General features: G+C 38.2%; 2 protein-coding genes across 4 annotated transcripts in view; one reads left to right on the top strand and one right to left on the bottom strand.

Moving 5' to 3' along the window:
* Positions 1 to 226: 226 nt before the first annotated feature.
* On the top strand, positions 227 to 18,113 carry LOC106071998 (ankyrin-3-like). Its single transcript, XM_056042649.1, has 6 exons — positions 227 to 741; positions 2,814 to 2,895; positions 4,076 to 5,143; positions 15,035 to 15,048; positions 16,175 to 16,265; positions 17,026 to 18,113. Exons 2-6 carry the CDS (start codon positions 2,825 to 2,827, stop codon positions 18,092 to 18,094), a joined length of 2,313 nt encoding a protein of 770 aa, XP_055898624.1. The 5' UTR covers positions 227 to 741; positions 2,814 to 2,824; the 3' UTR covers positions 18,095 to 18,113.
* A 1,557-nt stretch (positions 18,114 to 19,670) lies between these two features.
* LOC106072028 (uncharacterized) overlaps positions 19,671 to 22,363 on the bottom strand; it is a 34,812-nt gene continuing 32,119 nt past the window's right edge. For all 3 annotated transcript variants that reach the window (XM_056040995.1, XM_056040996.1, XM_056040997.1), the window contains exon 5: positions 19,671 to 21,423. In XM_056040995.1, coding sequence (XP_055896970.1) covers positions 21,149 to 21,423 — 275 coding nt within the window. In that variant the 3' untranslated portion in view covers positions 19,671 to 21,148. The remainder of the gene's footprint in view (positions 21,424 to 22,363) is intronic.

The raw sequence follows: 22,363 nt of genomic DNA, 5'->3' as shown, positions 1-22,363 counted from the left end.
AGCGTTGACACCGAGAAGTAGGCTGAAGACTAAACTTACAATTATATCGTCAATTGTTAGGCTCTTGCCTTTTAGATGATACAACGCGACTACGAGGCCACACTCTCATGAATTGGATAAATAAACTTAGGGCGAAACAAACAAAACATATAATGTGTCTACGTACCTTTTCATTGTCCCCACTCCTTGACCCTTCTTTGAACGACTAAAAAGAGGTGCGCCCCTGAGGTAACGCTGATAACATCAGGGTAAATAAACCTCCGACAAAACAATATATACCATGTTTTGAAGCGTCTTGTGAAGTTCCCCGCTTGTCGAACCACATTGGCCCTTGTCGAGAAATATGGTGCGTCAGTGACACTGATAACAGCAGGGTAAATAAACCGCCGACAAAACAAACGAAATAGACCGTGTCATTGACCAGACTCCGTGTTGGTCATCGCTGGACAACAGCCTAGTGACCCCACTGCTGACCACCTTGTTTTTGGACTGAGAGGAGGTGGGTCCAGACTGGCAACAATAGCTCTTAATCACTTTACTTTTGTTTCGGGTTATCAGAACGCTGACATGATTCTGATTGGCGCGTTCAGCCGACACATTATATAAGGTCGTGGATAAGTCTAAATCCATTTACACACATCGCTTACTGTTCTTGTAGTTATTTCGACTTGTGATATTTGTTCCTGCATTTCTCAGTGATTTAGGGATAATTCTAGTTCTGGGAGTTTCTGGCTGCATAAGGTAAGACTTAAATACAAATACTACTCTGTTGATAGTAATGCTAAGTACAATTTTAGCTAGACAAATTATTGTTACATTTGGAACTAAGGTTTATATAGTTTTGTATACGTTTTATTCGATGGACGGACCCTTTATTCAATTATCAATTATACAATTACGAAATACAATAAACAAAAATTGTGGATGTAATATAAACTGATGCTGTGGCTTGGATCCCATGTTAGTTCTTTTCCATGGTATATTTGTGGTTTTATTCCGAGGGACTATAAATTGTGTTTAACTGAAACTGTACCACTTTTAGATGATTTATTTAGTCGATATCAGTTCAAATTATTTGGGAAGCGTGGTCGAAAGGTAGAGTGCGCTTGAACTTGTCTTGGCTTGGCTACCTAGAAGGGGGCTCGAGGTTCGACACCCGACTCGGGCAGAGTTGCGTTTACTGAGCGCCTAAAGGCAGCACGGAAAACAAACTCCTAGATACTCCCTCCCCCCCCCCCCCCAACTGGTCCACAAATGAGATTGGACCAAAAGCGCTCTGAGCATGCTATAAGCATGAAAGTAGCGCTATGTAAAAGCTATAATAATAATAATAGGGAAGAACACGCTTGCATATCGCATGGGATGCTAAAATGTATTCCGTGCCAAATATGCCAGTATAAAATAATCCAAATTGAATTTGCATTATAGACTAAGTTGTATATCTAGTTGTGAGCTGCTTCTATCGAGTTCATGCTTAACCCTTAAAACGCGTGAGGTAGCTTATTCCCTTTTGTATGCACTCATAGTAAAACGGCTCATCACTTTATGGGTTAAGATCCGCTGTGACACTATGGTAATTATATCGCTCTGGTTCACTAACAGTGTCAAAAAAATCTCCAAAACATATTTCTATCTAATAATAATAATAAGGCTAGTCTTCGAGTCCGAAGTTTAGTGAGGAATGCAGTATTTCCCATGGCTGTGCAGTCCAAGCTGTGACCTACATATTTTGCCACATCCAGGGCAAGCATAACCATTGTCCGCAGGTGGTCGATTTAGATTTTCTTTTCGCCGTCTGCGTTTGTCCTCGGCAGCAGATTTCTTTTTGGTCTCACATATGTATCCCGCGGCCTTCTTGAGTGACCTCCAGTTGTCTCGTTCTGAGGGCCGCATGCAACTCTATCTAAGGAGTTCACAAACCAGTTACCCCATAGATGTACCACTCTGAACCATTCATGGGGGCACTAAAAATATAATAAATGTAATATACAATTGTGGAAATAATAAGACAATGATCACTATATCGTGACACAAATTATCGAATTTAGGATGTATAGTGAACCCAGACGTGTGCATAGTACTAATGACAGGGGAATGATAACAAGTTTCTAAAAAACATGAGGGCGAAGAACCACGAGAGTATTGACAACAACGTATCATTACACAAGGAATGAGTTTCTATTATTAATTGAAATTATTCATAAGTTAGTAAAAATCGTTTAGCGTTGTACAACTTAATGGAAGGGGATCGACAAAACGTAAGGCCTACTGTCACAGATTTCAAAACTGGCGGCGCGGCAATCACAGGTGCCCCACACCTGGGACATGACAATATGATTCGAAAGCTACAAGGCTCACCCCTCCCCTCTCCTCCTTTTCAAGCAGTACTTTTATAGCAAAACCAGGTCACATCGACATAATTAGCATCTCTTTGTTAAGAGTTTGTCAGTATCGTGATAAATACATTAGCTGCCTGGTAGGGACTAAACACTGTAGGTGGATCACTTTGAGATGGTAAAGTTAGTTTTATATGCGAATAATGTTTGGCAATTTAAAAGAGTCAACATTTTAAAATGTTATTGAGCTATATTAGCTATTATCTATTTAATGAATGTAATTTTAGAGCTTCTTTATCTTATATGTTTTGCTTAGTTATTCAATTCTTTTTAGCTTTTGGATAAAATTAATCAACGGAGCGCCACAAACTATAACAAGCTTAATATTTTTAATGATGGTCAAAAGATGTTGGGCTTAAGAATACATAGTTTTATTTTATTTCCATATGACATAACTAAATTTGTTTTTTTTTACAGATAAAAATATCATGGACAAAGGTATTCACTCTACACCGCCTAAACCTAGATGCATGAAACGAGAGTACGGTGCTAGAGACAAGTAAGTCAGGCTGTTCACTACATGTTTATGTCCCTATGGACATTAGTGCATTACATTTAGGGGCATTATACGGTAAAAAGTATACCTAAGAAGGGCTAAGGTTGGCTGCCCAGTTTGCGCGCTGGTCTGTCGTTCGTTACATTTCGTACATGCCAAGTCAAGTACATGTTTCAGCACTTCAAACAATGAAGACTCGTTAAAACATCGTAAAGTGAGTATTACAAGCTGAAGAGACGTGTCACTGATCCTTATAAACGCTTCGCAAGTCATCACAGACTGTATTGATTAAGAGAACTTCAGCCTTTAAATTGACTAAAGTTATATTTCAATATGCTAAGTTTTCAATTAATGTACCTTCATCCGCAACATTATAAATCAACACATGGGCAACAACATTTTTCCTTGCCCTCTTCCGGACACCAAAAATACAGTCATACTCTTATTTTTTACAAAACCTTAATAACATTAAGATATGGAATAAGAAAACATGAGTATTGTCAGGGTTATGTTAAGGCCTTAGCTCGTTTGCCCGGGCCCCTGACATTCAACCAGGCACCTTTGTGCTTGCAATAAATAAGTGACTCACTGTTGACAATGTAAATGTTTAATGATAGGACTTTAAGTTATGATGAACATTATAATATTGTGGATCTATTAATTAAATAATAATTCTACACCTTGCTGTCCCACAACGTACACATTAATGTTTGAAACCACAACACAACTCACTGCTATCTCTAGTCACCAGCGTAGACTTCCAATCCCAAACTAACTCCCTGTAAAGACAAAGTAAAGACAAACTAAAAAGGTCTAGTAGACTATCACTGTGGCATCAAAACAACTGCGAAACGCAGTTATGCCTTAGATACTCACCCTAAACAGGGGAACACAGAAGAATCTCAACAAACGTTACACCAGCATAACAAAAACACTCCATCAACTTACAAGCAAGGCAACAAAAAGAAAGTGCGTTCAAAAATTGTGCACTTGGTGCTAGAATGCCATAATCTACGCACCGACAAGTATTATAAATTTTCCATGACTCAGTTGATTAAATTTTACATGGGTACATGGATATAGATATCAGTTCTACATTATTTCTATTTTTTTTTCTATAAACATGTATGCATCTCTAGTTAATTCAATGATTCAGTTAAATAATTGATTTTTTTTCTTGCAGTCATCAAGGTTGGCGGGAACAAGTTAAGAATGTCAAGAAGAATCTGATGTCCGCTATAGATAGGGGTGACCACGTGACAGTCTCCAACATCATTGGTTCACAGATCCATGTGACAACACACAGCGGAAGGAAGATCGTCAACCAAGCTTTCGTGCGAGCTTGTCTCGCGGGCAAGGAGCAGATCGTGTCGCTTCTGCTTTGTAAGGGAGCAGACGTCAACGAGGTGTCCAAAGATGACGTCACACCACTCAAAGCCGCCATTTTGTCCAATTCTTACCCCGTTGTTGAACTATTGCTAAAATGTGGCGCTTCTGTTAAGACCCACACAAGGCAACGAGAAGACAGTGTTCTGCATTTGGCGCTGAAGAGAGGATTTCTCCCAGATCCGGTCATCGGGGCAGACAAATGGGAAGTCAAATATATGACTGACACCAACATAATCAAGCTATTAATTGACAATGGGGCATTAGTCAACCAAACTTGTAAAGATGGTTATCTGCCCCTGTCCCTTGCTGCCTCTGCTAAAAGAGACTCAGTGGTCAGTCACCTGATCAAGAAAGGAGCTGAAGTCAACAGAGTGGACACTAGATATGGAATGACTCCATTAATGCACGCAGCTATAGCCGGCAATGTTCACATTGTGAAACTGTTACTAAAATATGGCGCCAAACTAGACATCACCGACAAGTGGGACTACTCGCCACTTATGTTGGCGGCACAATTCAAAAGTCATTTGGTCGTGTCGTGTTTGATACAAAATGGCGCTGACGTCAACAAGGTCAGTGAGTTTGACGGGAAGAGTCCGTTGATTCTCGCCACAGAGTCCAACTGCTGTGATACAATGCAGACCTTACTTCAACACGGGGCCCATGTCAACTACAGCAAACCTTTTCACAAGCGTGGCACGACCGCCTTGATGATTGCCGCCAAATTGGGATCAAGTGAAGCTGTGAACATTTTGCTTTCGTACAAAGCAGACGCGAGCCTGAGAGATGAAGATGGCGCCACTGCTGTCTCTTTATGTTCAGATCAGAAGATTGCTAATTCAATAAACATGTTGAAATACTAGTCGGTTATTGTTTTGGGTATATTGCTTTTTTTTTTTTTTAATTCTTTTAATTTTGTCATTTTTTAAGTTGATAGCAGTACAAAAAGAAATTATATTAAAATTTTCAAGATACCAATTTAGAATGTCCATTCTTTCAACTTAGCGACAATCTCAATGATTGCTATAAATAGACTACCTCAGCGTAATTTTTATTAATTAGTTTGGTCCTTAAAGTTATTTCCAAATCCAATTAACTCAACTTTTTGTGTATTTATTGATAAAAATTATTAGTATCTAATAAATACCTTCATAAACATACTTTTAAGGATAAAAAAAAATAAATACTGAATTCAAAAGCAAGAGCTAAATTTGTAAGTAAACTTTAATAGTAGTAATGAATACACACCAGCAGCATGACAACCAACATACTCTCGTACACGTACTCTTTCTGAGTATTTTTTATTTACTAAAACAACTGTAAACAATAAACAAGTCCAGCCATAAACTTTGCTGTTCAATTCTCAGGATACAAGGTGATCGATGCAGAGTACATATTTATATATGCCTTGGTGCCATACCGCGGTGCCCGATGGTCGATGGTACTCGAGCTCAATTCCCAGTTAAAACTGTGGTTTCACCTTCCAAATTTTGAGGTCCACTCAACTCCAATGAGTACCCGACATGTCATAGCAGGGCCGCCGCGAGGGGTGTGTACACCTGAGTGCGAAAACAAAAAAAAGGCCGCTCCCTTTATTTTACTGGTAAATATTTTAGCCAACGAAATCACAATGTCGATTTAAGAAGACGACAATTGTTAATATTCATGATTTTATATCAATCGGACAAACGAAGTATGTAATAGAAAATTTATAAGAATTACTCGTTATTCAAATAAATTTGGTGGATATCTTTTTGTATTATTTGATCGCACATATATTCGAATTTATTATTTGTTTTTGTCAAAATATTTTTTCTTTACAAGACATACTTTATTATTTACTGAAAAAATTACTTCTTTTTATGTATATTTCTGAAACTCTTTTAATTACTTTTTTTGAATGCGTTTTTAAATGTTTAATAAGTTGTTATTTCCTCCGCATCACTTGAAATAAAGATGAGAGTTCTAGGGACTTTCTATTCGATTTACACTTTTTGTAAACCCATTGATTTTCAATCTATTTTGCTCTGGCTACATAATTCTCAAGATATACTTCGCTGGCCGTAAATAACCCACGTACCGTGGTGTGGGCATCACTGGTTTATCCCAGTACAGTAGGTATTTCGGTGGCTAATAGATTCTCATAGCTCCATTGATAATATTTTAAGTAATGGCTGCCTGTTCGTGTGGCACGCGCTCTGGACTACCGTCTCTATGATGTAGGTTTCTAATACTGCCCGCTTTCATCCCCTAGTTGTTAGTTACCCCCTTTCAGACCTTGAGGGCTATGGGGCAGATTATGTAAAGGTCATCTGTTTCTGTAGCCCACGGCTTACGAGGGTGTCCTGTGGTCAGTGCAACAACCAGACGCCTTTACTTTTCTCCAACCAGTCTCAGCTACCCATTATAACTGGATGGACTTAGAGGCGCCATAAAAATACCGAAATAAAAAATCCCAGTCTTCACCAATATTTAAACCCGGAATCCCTCGGGTCAGCAGTGAGTCTGTCCATGCCGACCTGCAAGAAGTCGGTTCAATGACATAAAAAATCTTGGATTCTAAAGAAATGTTAGAATTTGAAGACATGATTTACTTTATATAAAGGACTTTATTGGTAAAAGACAAGGTACTGCTGCTTCCCAGAAGTTTGACTAAAATATTAGTCAAAGCAAGACTAAGATACTAGTTAAGAACACAAATACTGCACCTTACATAAACATTAATGACCAACTACTGGAGTTTTTTCTTTTTTTTACCATTTTTTGTTATCTTGGCTCCGTCATGTCCAACGATTTTCTATTGGACAACATGATAGCCAACGAAAAGGGCACCATGTCACGGCTGCAAAAAAGAGTGTGGGACAATACCTTTGCTGACTAACAATACTAAAGCCTTAGTCTACCGGACCTGTGGGATGAGCACTTTGCTATACGGAAATGAAACATGGTCAACCTAGTCTTGGCAGGAATAAAAAAAAAGCTAAATATCCTCCACCTCCGATGCCTAAGATGGCAAGACAAAAATAACCACTGAGGAAGTGCTACGAAGAGCAGGGTGACAGGACATCCGCTGTTATCAGCAGCAGACGCCGTAGAATGGGACCAGGTCGACTTCCACAAGACATTCTGTATTGCGATCTAATAGAAGGCAGGAGAGCCGCTGGTCGTCCACTTTTAAAGTATACGAATGTATGCGAACATCTGCTACAAAAAGATATAAATAAGGTTAATCAATGAACACAAAATATGTCTATAGCAGGCCCGGCCTTAGGTAATTAGAGGCCCTAGGCGAAGCGAATGGGGAGGCCCGAGGCGAAGTTAATGGTGTGGTCCCCAATTGAAGTATAAAAGACAGAAAATGAAGCCGTAAAAATATGCAATGAATGATAACCCGTCCTGTATTTATATCTAAATCAACAAATAAGTTCAATTCATACAGAGCCGATAGTTTCACACGTTCCATGAACGAGTCATGATCACCAGACTAGAAATAGCATTTCGACATTTCACCAAAAGGAAAAAACAATGGTCTTCTAACATAAATAGTCTAACAAGTCTGTAGATCTAAGCATCCGCGAATAAACCTTGAATCTTAGTAGAGACTTCGAGCTGGGCTAGTAGATAATATAGAGACATGGAATTCTGTTATATTTAAGATATGATCCATGTTTTGGACTTTGTTCTTATAAAAAAAAAATTCTTTGAGTCCTTACGAGGCCCCCACGAATGGGAAGCCATAAGCATCTACCTTGTTTGACTATGCCTAAGGCCGGCCCTGCTTATAGTAAACATATCTGAGTGAAACTGTGTTATAAACATCGACCAACACTTTGTTTCCATTAATGTAAAATTTTACACTATTGTAAATAAAATGTCTCTTGTGACAACACAATAATAATGTAAAATAAGAGTCAAGTTCCCCTTTCAGACCTAGTGGTCTATAGCGCAGATGATGTAAAGGGCATCTGTTTATTCAACACAATAGGCACCTTTTTTATTATTATACTTCCTAGCGAGGTATAAAATATTCTACATGTTTTTTAAATATTAAAATAGCAATCTTAACGCTCTAGTTTCTCTGTTTTTATATTTGTTTATTTTTTTAATTAATGTTTCAAAGACATAAAGTTTGTTCTAAAAAAAAAAATAATAATTCTCTGAGTCCTTACGAGGCCCCCACGAATGGGAAGCCATAAGCCTCTACCTTGTTTGCCTATGCCTAAGGCCGGACCTGCTTTGACATTCTGACTCTTTTCAACTATCAACTTCTATTCACTTATAATGTCTTTATTCACTTCTACGAACGCGGTCATCTTGTGTTATCTATTGACTTGCCCTCCCATTGTTATTATGAAACCAGAAGCATCTGGGTACAGACACCGCTGAAAACAGAAATACATTTAATCAGGTGGCTGACTAAACGCTGTAACGACCGACAATGGACTAAATCATAGTGACCAACACTGACCACCTTGGCATTTTGAGAAAAGAAACTGAGTACGTCCACCATATTTTCAACAATGATCCTCGGACACCTGGAATTTTTTTTTTTGCGTTTTTCACAGTGTATAGGAGAAGATGATTCGAGACAGGCGCACCCTTTAGGGCCAACTTCAAGGTTAGTATTGAACCAAATTATAGTGACCAACTAAGCCTTTTGTGCAATGGGCTATGTCCGCCAGACGGACAACAACAGCCTTGTCCAGGTGGCTCTTGTTCTTGTTTTCTCATTGTTTTTCCAGACGGGCAGCCAGTGGCGTAACTAAGGGGGGGGGATGGGGGGGGAGAATTTTAAAATCCCCCCGGGCCCCCACCTAGGGGGGGCCCCCAAATGGGTGTCCGAAATTTATTTGTAAATACATAAATTAATATATTTGATTGACAAATAGTGTCAACGGGTGTCTTTTTTTTTTTTTCAACATTTATGGATTAAATTTATCACAAAGACTAAACCTAGATCAAGGTCTATCGGTACGTTGACTTTGTTGACATTTAAAAAATATTTTTTCCCAGAGAGATCAAATTATTTTTTAAAATTAGTCTTACATTTTAAACTTTGTTGCCACGAATAAAACTGCATGATATACAGCGAATTCCAGGTATCTTGTTACTTTTACTAATAATAGATCTAAATGGCGAGTATTATATGGCTACACTAATTAACCTTGAAGCAAAATTTACAGAATCGAGTATAACAGATCTAAAAGTTATTCTTAATAATGCTAAAATTGTCCATTATTCGGGTTTGGCGTCTATAATTTCAGAATTAAACTTCACACTCTAGTTGTTACCCCTTTATTCATCTTTCCTCAATTCAATAGAAACTCTCTTTTTATTTACATCTAATCCTTTTGCTTTCGCACAAAACATAAACAAAAAATAATGACGTAATATCATATAATATTAACACATCCTTCCTTTTGAAGTTATTATCATACCCTTCCTTTTAAAGTTAAGTGTGATATCTACTAGCAAGGCCGGCCCTAGCATTTGCGGGGCCCCTATGCGAAACGGATCTCGCGGGGCCTAGTCTGGGTAGGGATAAGCATAATGTCAAAATTATCTTTTTTGAATTAGAAAATAGGCCTACTTTCGTCTTTGCAATAAATTTTTATCAAATGAAAGCTCGCAATGCCACTTTTTATTTATAGGCACCCCAAAATGTCAATTTCGTCTATTCTTCAGGAGAATTGAATAAATTTTTTAAAAGTTCAAGACTTTATCGTATATTTTGCCTTTTCAAGAGATTTCCTGGAGGCCCTGGAAAATCAGGAGGTCGCGAAAACCCTGTTATTTTATATACGTTATAATGGTTTAATTTAATAATGTACACTTGGAATTAGCGCGGGGCCTATGAAAGCGCGGGGCCTATGAAAGCGCGGCGCCCACTGCGACCGCATAGGCTGCAGTGGCCTAAGGCCGGCCCTGTCTACTAGGAACTTTAACAATTCGTCCATTTCTGGTTGTCTTGACTGGCACAACAAGTTCTCTAGACGTTGGTCTATAACTGTCTGTTTCGTTTGTTCCAACAGTTTGCAGTTCATTGTCTTCATCGGTATCATAGTACCCAGAGATGTCTTCATCGAAACCCTTATTCAAAAAGCGTTGATTTCTTCTGTATGTTTTATCATCGTTTGTCTTTATGATGTAAGATCTGCTTTTTGCCATGTTTGACCTAGACGAACTCTCCTACAGAATAATCTTTAGGTAGTCTTGCTTTGGCATCGTATTTCACTTTGCTTTTCATCTGTCGTTCGTTGAGTAATATCTCTGCATTTTCAGCTACCGATTGTTTCAATATTTTGTGATCAGTTGGAATGATTCCCTGAGTCTTCTACTCGTCACCAGTTGTGATGGTGAATACGGCAGTCCACTTATCGGAGTTTTTCTATACTCGAGCATAACGAGATATGGATCTTTCCCACTTTTGTATACTCTGAATCCTTTTGCTTTCGCACAAAACATAAACAACCAACAATGACGTAATACCATTATAATATTAGCACAGAATCTTCTTCATGCAGTGGAAAATTAAGAATTTTTTGCCTATCTTGAATTCTGGTCAAAGCTCCTGCGCCCAATTAATATAGTTCGGAAGAAACTACAAAAGTCTGGACTGCATATACGGGAAGCTGCTAAAGAAATTAGTATCCTTTCATGCTTTCTGCAAAATGATGAGAAACTGACAAAAACCCAATCCATCGAAAAAGCAAAAGAAGGTAGTGAATACTATGGATTCCCTGTAATCAAAACAACCAGAAGAAAGAAAAGACTTGATGGGAAGTTGAGTTCTAATGTAGGACTGTCAATAGAACTGCAATTCAAACGTGTTGCGACAGAAGTGCTGGACAGATTTCATATGGAGATGAAGGGCAGATTCCAAAGGCTGGAAAGAAAATGGATACCTTTGGGTTTCTTCTTGAACCAAGACACCTGTTAGATGAAAACACGCTTGTGACAAACTGTGCTACTTATCCTGTTTGTATGATGAAATAAATGGAAAATCGCTTTTTCAAAGATGTCATTGATGCACGAGCACTTTTCATTAACAAACCAGTAATACAATCACCAATAGACATATTGAGGAAACAGGCTTCATATGGGAATTGCGTGTGCTCAAACTTTGCAACCTCCTCCGAATACCGCTAACACAGGCCACTTCCATTACGTCATGTGAGAGATCATTCTCAAAGCTCAAGTTCATCAAAAACTATTTCAGAAGCACAATGACGCAAGAAAGGCTTATCATGGTTTTAATGTCAGTGAAGTCACAAACACTAGAAAGTATCGATGTAGTTGATGTTATAGATGTCTTTGCTGCACATAATGCACGACGTGAAGCGATATCAATTGAGAGTTGTCACTTGTGCATTATTTAACTAATAAACAACGGTATTATTTATTAAAAGAGTCTTGATGATTACTTTTTGTTAAGTTTACTGATATACTGAACCAATTTGATTTGGGGCTTATTTATTTTTGCGTACATTATCTCATGTCATATGTCGAATGACAAAATGCAAGGGGCCCCCAAAGAGGTCAATCCCCCCGGGCCCCCAAATCCCTAGTTACGCCCCTGCGGGCAGCCTCTCTTATGGCGAACTCCAAAGCCAGGAGACTATATTAGCCTGATAGACTTATTTCTTAACAGTAGTCGCTTAGTGGTACATTGAGGTGGTTGCATGACGCGTAGGACGTAATCATCTTCTTTTTTGAAGTAACGTCTGTATCATATAAGATAAGATAAGGTTGTGATTAGTTTTCTTAGTGACTACACAAAGTGAACGGAAAATCCACATTCCAAATTATTTTTTTCTTTAAAATCCAAGTTGGTAAGTAAAATGTTTTATTTCCAATCATTAATTGTGTAGTTTTAAAAAAAAAAATGGACAGTTGTTCTTTTCAGACCTTGCGATAAGACATATGATGTAGAGCAGCGGTTCTCAACTTTTATGCTCGGCGACCCCTTTTTACAATCCCCCACTTTGCCGCATACCCCCTCCCCGCACACTCACATACAGCAATAGAAGAGTAGACAATAACAATCCATATTTTGGACCGTCTTAGGCGTCCCCTGGCAATCGTCAATAGACACCCCCAAAGGGGTCGCGACCCATAGGTTGAGAACCCCTGATGTAAAGGTTATCTGTTGTTGTTTTTTTGCCCCACGGTTAACGTGAGTGTTAAGTAGCCACCTCAACGACCGTCCCTTTCTTATCCTTTACTAATGTCAGGTACCCATTATCATTAGAGTTAGGTGGACTCAGAGCCGCCTTAAAGATACCGAAATAAAAAAATCAAAGTCTTCAACGGGATTCGAACCCGGGACCCCCTGTCCGGAAGCCAAGTGCTTTACCACTCAACCACGCGCCTGCCATTACGTATAAATACTTTGTATTTCCCACGTAATTGTATGCTAGATAACAATAGAACTATATGAACATAATATTGACACCATCAGCAATAATCAGCATTAAGTATTACATTCGCTATACTTTTTTTTTTGTGTGGGACGGAACCTTGTTTTTTTTCTTCCTTATCTTATAAAGTACAGACGTTCTTTAAAACAAGATAATTACTTCCTACACATATCCCTGTGTCAACTTAGGCCTGCATGTTAATTTGTGTCACAGAATATACTATTTCAATGGTTTTCCTGGCTGACTGGGGCAACCCGTTCCATGCTCTAATGGAAAGAAATGGCTCTTGCATTAATTTGTCATAGAGTAGTTAATGAGAAAATGAAATCAAGTATTATAAGATTATGGCGATAGGAAAGTGAAATAAACCAGTTAAAAACGCAATTACGCTATGACCGCTATATTGTCTTTGATTGAGATCTACTTTCTGTGCTTATAACTTAGGTTTATGTTATTTGTATTCATGCGCGCTGTAATACACATCCGCCTGTCATTGAAGAGCTGGGTCTAATAACGCACTTTCTCGATGTCTTAAAGTGCAAATCAGATAGCGCGCGGTGTCTACAAATAATGAGTTGTGTTGAACGCACCTGTTGCATATCAGACTAGTGACTAGGATATAAATACCAAAAAAACGAACAAAGAACTATTTATAAAGTACTTTAGCAGCGAAATTAGGTCACGTCAACATAATGAAATTTCATAATAAAGATCAGGATGTGACTCTGGAGTCTAAATGTTTACATATAATATAAACTGACAGTCGGGTACGTGGTCTAGCAGATAGGAAATGTTTAGATTTTAAAAGGATTTATATGGAACTAATCAAATGTTTCAATCTCATTCATAGGATTATATAAAAGCGTATGTATAGATTATTTCCTTTTTTTCTTTACAAAACTCACTGTCTGTCTGGTAAAAAGTTTGTACACGTTATTTCTTTAACACCCAATCTCGGATCAAGTGGAAATTTTGCACAATTATTTCTTTTCTGACAACACAGGAATCCATTGAGAAAAATTAAGAAATTAGTTAATTGACTATTGGTAATTGAGTATTTATATTTGGTATCTCAAATAAGGGAAATAATTTGTACTTGACTGACGTAAAGCTGAATTTTGTCCCGTTATAGGTCGTCGTGTGAGTCTTAGTGAACACAACATGTAAAATAGAACAAGTCTAAAGAAAAAAATCTTCTTTGTTCTTAAGAGCTTTACTAGCTGAGTGGTTACAATGTTGGCCCGAGGAGGTTTGATTTGGAATTCAGGTCATTCATCCCCCAACACACTTTATGTTATTCTAGATCTATTATAAATCTTATTGCATGACTGATCCAAACCAGCTAGCACATCTATGCTTAAAATAAATGTATTTTTAGCGGCCCCCGAAAGGGGAAAAGACGCTATTAGTTTTGTGCGAAATGTCTGTCCGTCTGTCCGTCTGACCGTCTGTCCGTCCGTCCCGTTTAGATCTCGTAAACTAGAAAAGATGTTGAAAATCCGACATCACAATATTTTAGACCATTCAAAGTTCTGATGCAACGGCTACTTTTTTTTTCTGAAAGCGAAAAATATAATTTTTAAAATCAGTTATGCAAGCAGTTTTTTAAAGAGAAAAAAGCTAATTAGTATGCATTATAAGTTAGACGAAATTTAAAACGAATAGTAATGTTGTCAACTGTATTTTCCTGAACTTTTTATTTATTGGGAAAGTTATTTTTAATCCTTTTTTTTTTGAGGATTCGATTAAGAGATTGAGCCTTTTCAAAACAGCTAGATCAATTATAAGACATCAGTTAGACCAGGGGAGGCGCGGGGGTCCCGGGTTCGAATCCTTGTGAAGTCTGGGATTTTCAACTTTGGAATCCTTGGGCGCCTCTGAGTCCACTCAGCTCTAATGGGTACCTGACATTAGTTGGGGAAAAGTAAAGGCGGTTGGTCGTTGTGCTGGCTACATGACACCCTCGTTAACCGTAGGCCACAAAAACAGATGAACTTTACATCATCTGCCCTATAGACCACAAGGTCTAAAAGAGGAACTAGTAAGGCAGGTTCGCATCTAACTTTACATTCACTTTCACCTATCCTTTGATCTGTGGGACCGTTGGGGCACTACACAAGATCTGTTAACCTTCTTTCTCCATTCTTATCTCTCATTTGTCTTTGATATAATTTCATTTGGATGTTTTTTCTGAAAATATTGAAGCCTGCCTAGGTGGACCACTTCGGGGGCCGATTTTGAGTTTGTGTTTCCACACAAACTGTCTTTTGTAACCTTGTTTATTTTAAAGCTTGTTTCCAATTCAATTCAACTGACTTAATTTTTGTTTATAGCTTTAAGAGCAATTGTTCCTAATTTTTGTTGGGTTCATTTGAGAGTAATTAGACAATGGTTATGCTTGCCCTGTGTGTTGCAAAATATGTAGTTCACAGCTGGGCCACGGGAAATACTGCATTCCTCACTAATCTTCGGACTCGAAGACAAGCCTTATTATTACTATTTATATATTGGTCTTGCTTAGGCAGTCTTATTCTCCAAGTCATTGGCAAGCCATTTATAATTGCTCTTCTAATATAGAACTTCGATTTCCGTTTCTTAAAATCCGAAATATTTGAGTTTTAAGACGTCTTCATCTCTCATTGAATACATGTATCTAAAACTAGCAAAATATAAAGAATCCTTTTTAACCCTTAAAACGCGTGTGGAAGTTTAGCCTCTAAACATCAGAATTGTAATTCCATTTTGTATGCACTCATTGTAAAACAGCCCAGCACTTCAAGGGTTAAAAGACAAGCTTATCCAAGAAGAAGAACTCCACACTTACAAACTATATCTCTCAATAATGTAGAAAATAAACTCCATATTCTAAATTAATAATATTGACTAATTATCAATAATTAATGGATTAATTGGTTAATTTTTTTTAACTGATTCATGTTTTGTTAGGTATAATAAATATTTGTTTAAATTTCAAATAGATCAGAGAATGGGTGTTTGAGAAATTATCTAATCGGATGAAAAACCCAACATATTTAGCCGTATCTGTGAGTACTGAAGGATTAATTTCCCTTGTGTGTATCAAACAACAAAAAAAAAGTATCTTTAAAGTTAAGCGGACTTTAAAATCCCGAAAATCTAAAGTCCAATCATCACCAAGATTCGAACAAGGGACTATTATAGCTTTTATATAGCTCTACTTTCATGCTTATAGCATGCTCAGAGCGCTTTTAGTCCAATCTAGGAGTTGGTTTTCCGTGCTGCTTTTAGGCGCTCAGTCAACACAACTCTGCCCGAGTCGGGTGTCGAACCTCGAGCCCCCTTCTAGGTAGTTCAAGCGCACTTGGCCTCTCGACCACGCTTCCCACTTTTCGGAAGGGAAGCAAAGTGATTTACCTACTCAGCAACTACTCACATAATAATTGGTCTACATGTATAATTTTGTTTATTTCTTTATTTTTTTCTTATTTTGTCAGATAAAGAACAAGATATGGAGAAAGAGATAAGTGTCTACTCTACACCGCCTATATCAAGGTGTAGGAAAAGAGAATATGCAGCAAGGGATAAGTGAGTTTTACATCTGACACCATTTTAATAATTTCTATGTATTTGTTTGGTGAATGGGACATACAAGGGTAAGACACGAGCAACGAATGTCAGACTCGATTAAAAAACAACAACAACATATTATAGAATATTTCTGTCAGTGCCAAATACTGATATTTGGTTTATATAATCTCAAGTGTTAGTAACTATCAATTAGGTATACTATATATAACATATATGGCTCCTTCTGTCTTGGAAGACAAAGGATCCTCAAAGGTGAGTCAATGGCTTTGGTTTTTCCTCTCCAGGGACGCATTCCTGGGTCTTAGCTAAAGACAACATGGGTGGCCCATGCGTCATGGTCTCTCTCTAGACCAGGGGTTCTCAACCTGTGGGTCGCGACCCCCTTGGGGGTCGAATGACGATTTGCCAGGGGTCGCCTAAGACCATCGAAAATTGTCTACTTTTCTATTGATGTGTGTGTGTGGGGGGAAGGGGGATCGCGGCAGAGTGGTGGATTGTAAAAATGGGTCGCCGAGCATAAAAGGTTGAGAACCGCTGCTCTAGACCTTGCTGATGAGATCCTAAGGAACGCTTAGCGTTACATTTGGCACCATTTCAGTTGCAGACACAGCTGGAGGGAATTTCATAGTTAATACACCCAACACCTAAGGGGTTTCACTCCTGATTTTTCCTCAACCACCGCGCCTCCATGTTTAAATATAATAAATACTAAATTTGTTAAAATATATCTCAATCATGGTGTAACTTTTATTTTCAGTCATCAAGGTTGGCGGGAACAAGTTAAGAATGTCAAGAAGAATCTGATGTCCACTATAGATAGGGGTGACCACGTGACTGTCTCCAACATCATTGGTTCACAGGTCCACGTGACAATACACAGCGGGAGGAAGATCGTCAACCAAGCTTTCGTGCGAGCTTGTCTCGCGGGCAAGGAGCAGATCGTGTCGCTTCTGCTTTGTAAGGGAGCAGACGTCAACGAGGTGTCCAAAGATGACGTCACACCACTCAAAGCCGCCATTTTGTCCAATTCTTACCCCGTTGTTGAACTATTGCTAAAATGTGGCGCTTCTGTTAAGACCCACACAAGGCATCGAGAAGACAGTGTTCTGCATTTGGCGCTGAAAAGAGGATTTCTCCCAGATCCGGTCATCGGGGCAGACAAATGGGAAGTCAAATGTATGACTGACACCAACATAATCAAGCTATTAATTGACAATGGGGCATTAGTCAACCAAACTTGTACAGATGGTTATCTGCCCCTGTCCCTTGCTGCCTCTGCTAAAAGAGACTCAGTGGTCAGTCACCTGATCAAGAAAGGAGCTGACGTCAACAGAGTGGACACTAGGTATGGAATGACTCCGTTAATGCACGCCGCTATAGCCGGCAATGTTCACATTGTAAAACTGTTACTAAAATATGGCGCCAAACTAGACATCGCGGATAACTGGGACTACTCGCCACTTATGTTGGCGGCACAATTCAAAAACCATTTGGTCGTGTCGTGTTTGATACAAGGTGGCGCTGACGTCAACAAGGTCAGTGAATTTGACGGGAAGAGTCCGTTGATTCTCGCCACAGAGTCCAACTGCTGTGATACAATGCAGGTCTTACTTCAACACGGGGCCCATGTTAACTACAGCAAACCTTTTCACAAGCGTGGAACGACCGCCTTGATGATTGCCGCCAAAATGGGATCACGTGAAGCTGTGAACATTTTGCTTTCGTACAAAGCAGACGTGAGTCTGAGAGATGAAGATGGCGCCACTGCTGTCTCTCTATGTTCAGACCAGGAGATGGTTAACGTAATAAACATGTTGAAATACTAGTCAGTTATTGTTCTGATTAGTTCTTTTTTCTCAATTTGCATTGAAATAAAAGCTTCTATGGGAGGTATTAGTGTCATAAGCGGGGGTGTGTAAGATGTGAGATTGTGTGAGTGTTTGTTTATTTTATTAGTTGTGAGGGTGAACTGCCTTGGCACGGGATTTTCAAGGGGGGACAATAAGGTTTCCTGTGGTCAGTCTAGTTAGTTGGAGAGCTGACCTGGTCTGAGTATGGTTTTGGTGATTGTGGTCTGTTGTATTGAGAGATATTATTCCGCCATTGTGTGAACTGACTATTTGGGGTAATACTATGTTGTGGCATTGATGGCCGATGTTAACTGAATCTAGTCTAAGCGTCTTGTAGTATTTAATTTGGGCACCTTTGGTACTTTTAGTTATTGAAGATGATGTATTCAATATCATATGTGTAACCTAGTGTTGGCTGTAAATAAATACTAATTCTATTCTCCTTCGTCGAGTGTATTGTATAACACTTGAACGTATTAAGGACCAGCATTGGAGACTCATTCCCTTTAGTATATCGAGCTATTTGTCTATAGCAAGAATTAACCAAAGTTAGTTACAATTAGATAACTTAGATTTAAAGATCACATAATCTTAATAGAAGTCATATCTGTGACTACACTAATTTCATAGTTTGTTATACTATTTTTTTATTGGGTTGGAGTGGTATAATTGAATGAAAAGTAGACGATTTTTTGTTTGTAAAGTATTCTAGGCTGTTCTCGTTGGTATAACGTAAAACTGAAAAGTAATTGAATTAGTTTATCTATAAATTTGCTTTTCGAACATTTAAGATTCTATAGTCAACTTGATCTAGTGCCTCTATGCTTTTCACTTTTCAGTACCAGCATGTCTCACCCCCCTTTCTTAATTCATTTCATTTTCGTGGCGAAATAATTAAGAACAACTGATACGGAAACATTCGCCATGTTTGACTTAGATCTACATCCAATCTATTAGATCAGTAATACCCAGAGTAAGGCACTCAGCAGCAGCAACTCCAGTCGGGTTTCGAACTCGAGCCTCCCCCTTGCTAAGTAGCCTGTCATCCGAGATTTCCATGCAAACATACCTTGACACATTATTTCGAACATTGGCAGAAATATATAGAGACTTACCACATCCTCATATTTAGCTATATAGTATCTTTTTATTCAAAGTTTTCAGAGGTGCTATCACACCAATTAGCGAGATCACAGGGTATTAAAAAAAAAAACAAACAACTATACTTAGTATGATTTTGTTATTCTCTTTCTAATCAACTTTAAATTTTAGCCAGGTAATTGTCATATAAGTAAATAATAGTTTCACAACTTAACTTGAAGCTGGAAGCTTATTCATTGAAGTACCCTAATATCAGCTTGCCTCTCCCTTTTCTGTAGGCTTCTAAATAGAACCTTCTCGAACAGTGAACAATGTTAAAATTAACTCTCTTTCATTCTCAATCTTTTGTTAAAAAACTTGAATGGTTGCAAAACCAAGTAACCTTCCTGTTTACACATCTCTTGAGACCTTGGTGACAGTACGTTATGTTGGCTAATGACAAGGGAAGCAATTTGGTTTGTAAGTGCTGAGAACACTTTATTTATTTATTTATTTTTATTGTGTTTTAATAATTTTTTTTTATATTTACATTCACAAGTGGAGTAGTGCACAACATATAACCAAGATGAAGCATTATACATATATAAATATATATTTATAAAAATGTAATTTCATTAGTGATATGTGTATATCATAACACCATTGCATTAATACAATACTAGAACAACAGAAAAACACTGCATTATACATATGGATGCCGACAAGATCCCCACGTGACACCTTATGAGAACAAATATACATTTGACATACACAAAAAACATATGTGTGAGAGTTTGACATTGGACTCATACAAATAAACATGTTTTTAAAATTAACACAGTCAATGCGTGTTTTGTTTTATAATCAATTCATACCCTAAACATTTTTGTTTAGTTTCTCATTTTGTTTTATAATCAATTCATACCCTAAACATTTTTATTTAGTTTCTCATTATTCATCGCCTTTGAGGCTAATATCAATTATAAATAAGGCTTTTTTTAATTTGATAAGGACCTAACTTTGTAGCGTTAAATCTAAGGCTGATCAATGGACCTCATTCACCAATCCTAAACAAACAACATTTAGCCACGTGATTCTATATATATTCTATACAAATTATGAAATCCATAGTGGCTGTCACGTGATACGTATTTTTTCATTGTTTTATCAATGTTATGACGTGGCTAAATGTGTTTATTTACGATTGGTGAATGAGGTCCATTGGTTGCTAGTGTCTCAAGAATTATAACTTTGCTCAGTTTCTTCTTACAGATCATGTGCTACGCTGTTAACGGTATGACATTCTAGCAAGGCATAGTGGGATACTAATGATGCTATTATAATAAGCTTTAAATTCGATCTATGTTGTAATAACCATAATGTACGTAGTCCGCTCCCAGTAAATTTGACTTATAGTGTTACCTATACTTTAATCATTGAGATGAAATAAAAAAAGGGAACATTTAATAAGTACTTCATTAGAGCCCCCGGGGACATTAAAAAGAAAAAAAAAACTTTTTAAAGGGAATTAACTGGTATCATATTTTGGCTTCGTGACTAAAGTCTTCACTCGTGACTTATTATTGCCCTTCCAGACCGATCTAACATGTTGATTTTTTTTGAGTTCCAATTTCATTTTATCGAGAAAACAAGACATCGATTTTACAGCCAGCGAATGGATTAGATAACTACATTCTTACATGCCTGAAATGTCTTGTTATCTTTTTTTTTCTAAAAGAATCCAGTCCAATATAAACGTTTTCCTTGTTGTCTTTTTTTTTAACAAGATTCTGAAAAACGAATATACAAGTCTATTTTAACACACTTGATTGCCATTGTGTATATGGAACAATCTTTTGTAAGTGTTGTGGCTTAGACCATTACGCCCTTTTGCTTCTACGCCCTTGTCCTTTTTACGCTGGCACCATCGCTCCCCCACCTCCTCAGGCACTACGTGGGCGGCATGTAGTTATCGTTGACTATGACGGTGGTGGGCGAGTGGGGGCTGGGGACGGCGCTGTACTTGGGGCAGCACACCTCCCTGATGGCCTCGGCGATGAAGAGCCCCGTGATGATGAAGATGACGCCGATGACGACGAGCTCGAAGATGACCAGGCCCAGGGAGAAGTCGATGAGGGTCTCGCTGCACGTGACGCTCTCGCCCGTGACGTTGTAGAGTCTCAAGTCTTTGATGTGCTTCTCTTTGACTATGACGCAAACACTACCTAGAAGTACAGAGATTTAAAGCGATATGGTCTTAGAAGTGTTTTAATAATAATAAAAATAATAATAATAATAATAATGATAATAATAATAATAATAAAACTCGAGTCTACTGAACATCTGCTGTACTGGGATAGGCCTATTCTGACCAACAAAACGGTAGATTTCAATCGCCCGGATCTGCTGTTCGTTGATAAAAAAGGAAAAACCGCTACCATTATCGACATCGCCGTACCACTGTCTCATAATTTAAGAAAAACTAAGATAGAAAAAACAAAGAATATATGAGAACCTAGGCTTGGAGATTAAGCGTATATGAAAATTGTCCAAAATAACAATATACCCCATTGTTATATCAACCGAGGGGATAATAACAACTGACCTCACAGACACCTTCAAGGCCCTTAACATTCCTAGGAACGTTCTCCTTGCCTGTTAGAGGGCGGTACTGCTGCAGACCTGCCACATCACCAGAAAATTCCTCAGTGGAAACTGATTAAGGGACTACGATGAATTTTGTTTTCTTTAGCGAAACTCGACCCTGGCAGCGCCAGAGAATGAACGCTCGTTCTTTTCTAACATAATAATAATAATAATAATGTAAAGCTAAGGAAGTCTAGTCAACGAAGATTAACAGCAAAACACGATGGCTGTTTATTTACATGTTGTACGAGGGCATCACAAACATAGATAGCAGTCTTGGACCTCAGATCATGCCTACGGAGTTCACCGTCGCCGCCCCTGACTTCAATTTTCAATAAGGTTCACTGTCGCAGCCTTTTTCTTAACTTGCCAATAAGGTTCACTGTGGCCGCCTCTGTATTCACTTTCATATAAAGTTCATTGTCGCAGCATGCATTCACTTTCTAATAAACTCACTTTCGCCGCCTCTGCGTTCACTTTCCAATAGATTCACTGCCGCAGCCTCTGTCTTCACCGTCC

This window comes from Biomphalaria glabrata, chromosome 9 (assembly GCF_947242115.1).
Source record: "Biomphalaria glabrata chromosome 9, xgBioGlab47.1, whole genome shotgun sequence".
Lineage (NCBI taxonomy): Eukaryota > Metazoa > Mollusca > Gastropoda > Planorbidae > Biomphalaria > Biomphalaria glabrata.
This window is presented reverse-complemented; position numbering and strand designations above follow the sequence as displayed.